At 38.0% G+C, this 4,867-nt stretch overlaps 1 protein-coding gene across 1 annotated transcript; it reads right to left on the reverse strand.

Moving 5' to 3' along the window:
* Positions 1-2,402: 2,402 nt before the first annotated feature.
* Positions 2,403-4,609, reverse strand: LOC120104396 (Pentatricopeptide repeat (PPR) superfamily protein). Its single transcript, XM_039115405.3, has one exon. The coding sequence runs from the start codon at positions 4,373-4,375 to the stop codon at positions 2,570-2,572; it is 1,806 nt and encodes a 601-aa protein (XP_038971333.3). The 5' UTR covers positions 4,376-4,609; the 3' UTR covers positions 2,403-2,569.
* Positions 4,610-4,867: the final 258 nt, after the last annotated feature.

The following is a 4,867-nucleotide window of genomic DNA, read 5'->3' on the forward strand; positions in this document are numbered from 1 at the left end:
ACAAGTCGGAACTTAAATTTTGTACTCGACGATCCCCGAAGAGCTGAGGTGGCAGCTTGAGCACTGGCGGTTCCGAATGGGTAGGTCCATGTCGGAAATTATTTGGCTGGTGAGATTTCCTAATTTAAGATTTTTTTATAAATATTATTCTAAAAATTTAAATTTGTATGTATATTTTTTAAAATTTTTAATTATTTTTAAATTTTTATTAAATACTATTTTTTTTAGTACAAGAGCAACCCATACACAACGGATGTGGGTGCAGCCCATAAGATCAAAAAGGATAAAAGAGTACCAAATGAAGCCTTCGGAACGTTAAGCCACAAAGGATGCTACCCAGTCCCTAACATAATAGTTCTTTTAACCCCATTAATAAAAATTATATTTATTTTAATTAAAAATAAAATAAAATTTTAAAATTACTTTTTTATCCTCCATCGCGATTGCTTTATTAATATTTTTTTTTTTACATCTACTGATTAAAAGTATTTTAGTCATTTTAATTTGAAATCATTAATTTTTAAGGGCACTAAACAGCATGGATGCATATTAAAAAATAAGAATAAAAAAAGATAGTATAACAAAACAAGTATTTTATGAGGGATACATATAAATATTAATTTTGAAAAAATGTTCATACAAATTTTAATATATTAGAGGATATTCATGAAAAAAAAAGAAAAGAAACTATGCTGTTGGTGTTATTAATTTCTTACATGTTCGACCGGCTATAGCTTATTTGGCCCTACGAAGCCCAGAAAGAGACAGCAGCGGCATCAACAGTAGTAATAAATAAAAGCTTTCATTGCAACCATGTCTTTGAAGGTATAAGGTGATGCAAATTCATGCCTCGGGGATGACTTGGTTGCCGGCGAGGTTTCTTGAGACATAGAGAAGATTTATCTTCAGTCTTTATTACTTATCAATATTTACGAGGCATGTTTTACGATAATCAACAAAGTGTGTTTAACTCGTTATTTTACTAGACATGCAATGCCGATTTCGAATGCTCCTCCCTAAGTGAAATAAAATAGATCCATCTCTTTAAGTTTAAATTCTTATGTAATCAAAGTTATATAAAAAAAGAATGGTAAAATGTTGAAGGTAATTAGATTTCATGATTGCCTCTAATCGTTGAGTGCATCGAACACTTTAGAGGCGGATGAAACTTTGTGGATTATAAAACTTTGATGTTTTTGCTTTAATCTAAATAAAATAGTTAGAATTAACGATTATGTTTTTCAAGACTTCTTAGTAAGTTGAAAATAAATATTAACTATATATTTATTTATTATATCGAGATAGATCAACTCGAACAAGCCAGGTCTGTTCTTTCTGAAACTCGGAAAAGATCGGATACTTCGGCTCGTTCATTCTCTTGTCGGGATGGATCCTTCATCACATCCAAATAGTGGATTCAGTGAGTCAGAATGGTCAAGCAAGAGAGATTGATTCCATGTGAGATCTCAAGAACGAGTGGAAAGTCAAGCGCATTGGTTCCAGTTCCAGTAACTTAAAATCTATGGCTTATATTCAACTCATTTATTTATCAATCAAGTTTATTGCAAGTTGAATTTTGAGTCAAGCATCCCTGCTTGAGAACAACACCTATATGACATTCACGGTTATGTGTTGTCGTATTTCATTGATAAAAAGTTCAATTGATGTAAAGATTTTCTAACCTTAGATTGAAATTAGGAAAACATCTAGATAAAAATTATTTTTTCTCATTTATATGTTTTAATTATTACTTTTATTGGATGTTTTACATTAATATATGAATCAAATAATAAATATTCCTTTTCATGTGCAATATAAGTTGACCGTGAATCCATTAGTTATTCAATATCATTAACTTTTGTGTCTATCTATTAAAACCTGCAAATGAAAATTTAATGATTGCTTAACTAATATAATTATACTATTGGTAGAGTTTGTGAAGACTCTTGGAGTCGTCGAAAGAGATTGTGTTTTCGATCCTACTCTCATCCTGATCAGGCTTCCACTCATGCTAGTTGTCAAAGGTGTTCTATCTTGATTAAAATAAAAGTATTTATCATATTCATAAACAATTGTGATAGTGAAGGTTTAAAGCATACTGTTGCTTAGCATTCTGGTGGTTCACTGTGAGATAGTTATCCTCTGACTTACGTGGATGTACTCATACTATAGTAGGATGGTTGCTGCTCATATATAGTTGGACGATTCCTTTGTAACTCTAGTAACTCGGTTGCATTAAAATGGTTACATGATTTGCAAGATTGGTTCTCAGGGCTTGGAAGATTGGCAAGAGATAAACGTAGGCTGTCTTATTGAGCTCTGGAAATGGTGGATCGGTCCAAACACTGGAAGATGACAAAGAAAACAGAGACAAATCATAAAATGGTAAAAAAAAAAAAAAATGCTGCTCAAGTACTCAACCAAATTGAGGCAGGCTTTCTTACAAAAGACTAATAGAGAGCTATGTAATGAGAGTATTTTGAAGCTAAAGGAAACAAAGACCAGAAATACATTGAGAATTAATAATGATTTTCATTTACAGAAGAAAAAGAAACATAAAAGACAAGCTTCATGCCTCATCCAACTTTATCAACTTGGTCAGTCCATCTAAAGTTTCATACATGTTATTGGATTCTGAATGCGACTCGTCGAAGGCAACAAATTCATGCATAGCACCAGTTACTTCTATCCAACTACATCCCCTAGTCTTCTCCACCCTTCTTCCCTTCATGGTCATCCTTAGACTGGCAGCTTCATCCCACTTGTGAGAAAGAGAATAGATGTTGGCTAAAAGTACATATCTACCACTGTGATGAGGCTCCATTCTAACAAGATGCTTCCCTATCCTTTCACCCAAATCAAAATCTTTGTGGATCATGCAGGCATTAAGCAAAGCTCCCCATATGCCAGCACTTGGCTCCATGGTCATGCTTTCTATCAAACGTAATGCTTCGTCTAACCGTCCTGCTCGCCCTAATAGATCAACCATGCAGCCATAATGCTCTAACTTAGGTCTGATCCCATAGTCCATCATACAATTAAAATAACTTTGCCCTTGACCTACTAGTCCCCCATGAGAACATGCAGAAAGAACACCTATGAAGGTAACCTCATTAGGCTGTACCCTTTCCTTTACCATCTCCGAGAAGAGATTCAAACACTCCGAGGCACGTCCATGCACTGCCATTCCACCAATCAAGGCAGACCATGAGTACACATCCTTCTCAGGTATTGCATGAAAGATTGTGAACGCATCATCTATGTGTCCGCATTTAGCATACATGTCTATCAATGCCGTTCCAAGAATGGAGTTCAGTTCTAACTTGTTCCTTTCTACATAACCATGAATCCATCGCCCTTGCTCCAATGCCCCCAGTTGAGCGCAGGCTGTCAAAACTGTGGCCAGCGTCGCTTGATTGGGTTTCACTCCTTCGACGAGCATATCTTGGAAGAAAGATAGAGCATCCGCGAACCCATTACACCGAACACAGCCAGCAATCAATGCACTCCAAGAGACAACATTTCTGCAAGGCATTTCTTCAAACAAGCTTCTAGCATCATCACAATAGCCACATTTAGCATACATATCCACAAGTGCACTGCCTACATGCGCATCCCGCTTCGCCCTCCCACACTCCACGTAGAAGCCATGGATGCATTTCCCAAGCCAAACATCCCCAACCATTGCAGCACCCTTAAGGACGCTCACAACAGTCACCTCATCAATCTCAACACCGGCAGTCCTCATCTTAGCGAAAAGAGCGAGACCCTCCACTGCTCGATCATTATCCACGTACCCATGAACCATGGCTGTCCAAGAGATAAAATCTCTAGTACGAATTCCATCAAACAGCTCACGAGCAGAGCCCAAGTCACCAGCTTTAGCATAAACGGCGACCAAAGAATTCTGTACAAAGGAGTCATTATCAAACCCAAGCTTCGAAATTTGGGCATGGATTTGGTTTGGACTTCTGTTTTGAGATCTGGAGAGGGATTTGAGGACCAAAGGGTATGTGTGCTCGTTAGGAATAACTCCATCTCGAAGCATTTGGGAGTAAAGAGTGATGGCTTTATCATGGTGGGAGCGCAACGAGTACCCTCTTAGGATGGCATTATAAAGAGAGGCATGGGGTCTGTAGGTTTGATGGAAGATGAGAGAGGCGTAGGAGATGTCAGCGGGCAGAGAGAGGGAGGCCAGATGGAGGATTTTGGCAGTGGGGAAGGCTTCTCCGGGGAGGCCAGAGGTGACGAGAAGGGAGTGGATTTGCTTGAGGTGGTCTATGGTTCGGCATCCTTTCAGCAAGGAGAGGAGGTGAGTTTGCAAGGGTGTGATTTTAGCGGCTACTGCTGCAGGCATAGACTTCCTGCGGTACATGTACAAATTATTTGTGGTAGGTGATGTTTCTCATAGAAGAAAGATCAACATATAGAGAAGCCAAATTCGGACAAAGAGACGCTAGGATTGTCTCCAGTGTTGCAATTTAGTGATGCAAGCATGCTTCAAGCCTGAGAGATGCCTGGTGAAGGATACAGATCAAACTCGGACAAGAGTTCAGGTCAGGGGAAGTTGAATGATTTTCTTTTTATTTTCCCTTTGTTTTTTTTTTCTTTTTCGAAACAGGATAGAAGGAAAGCTAGCTGAAATAGGATGAGAACAGGAAGTTCGGAGGCAGGTTATTGATGCCTACTTTCAAAGACTTCACCAGTTACTCTAGTTAGCACCCTGAAATGTATGAATAATGAAGAGCTTTCATGACCAACTTGAAAGGGCCAAAGCAACTGCACATACCCAAAAGTTGCGACTAATGATTCAACACATTAACTACTGACAGGCCTTTTTTATAAGGAACAATTGGAACAATCACAA

Source organism: Phoenix dactylifera, chromosome 10 (genome assembly GCF_051530095.1).
Source record: "Phoenix dactylifera cultivar Ajwa chromosome 10, Ajwa_hap1_PhDact_Kaust_v1.1, whole genome shotgun sequence".
Taxonomy (NCBI): domain Eukaryota; kingdom Viridiplantae; phylum Streptophyta; class Magnoliopsida; order Arecales; family Arecaceae; genus Phoenix; species Phoenix dactylifera.

Bases quoted from the DNA above. Each gene is read 5' to 3' on its own strand.
- LOC120104396 (XM_039115405.3), bottom strand. From the start codon at position 4,375: ATGTACCGCAGGAAGTCTATGCCTGCAGCAGTAGCCGCTAAAATCACA.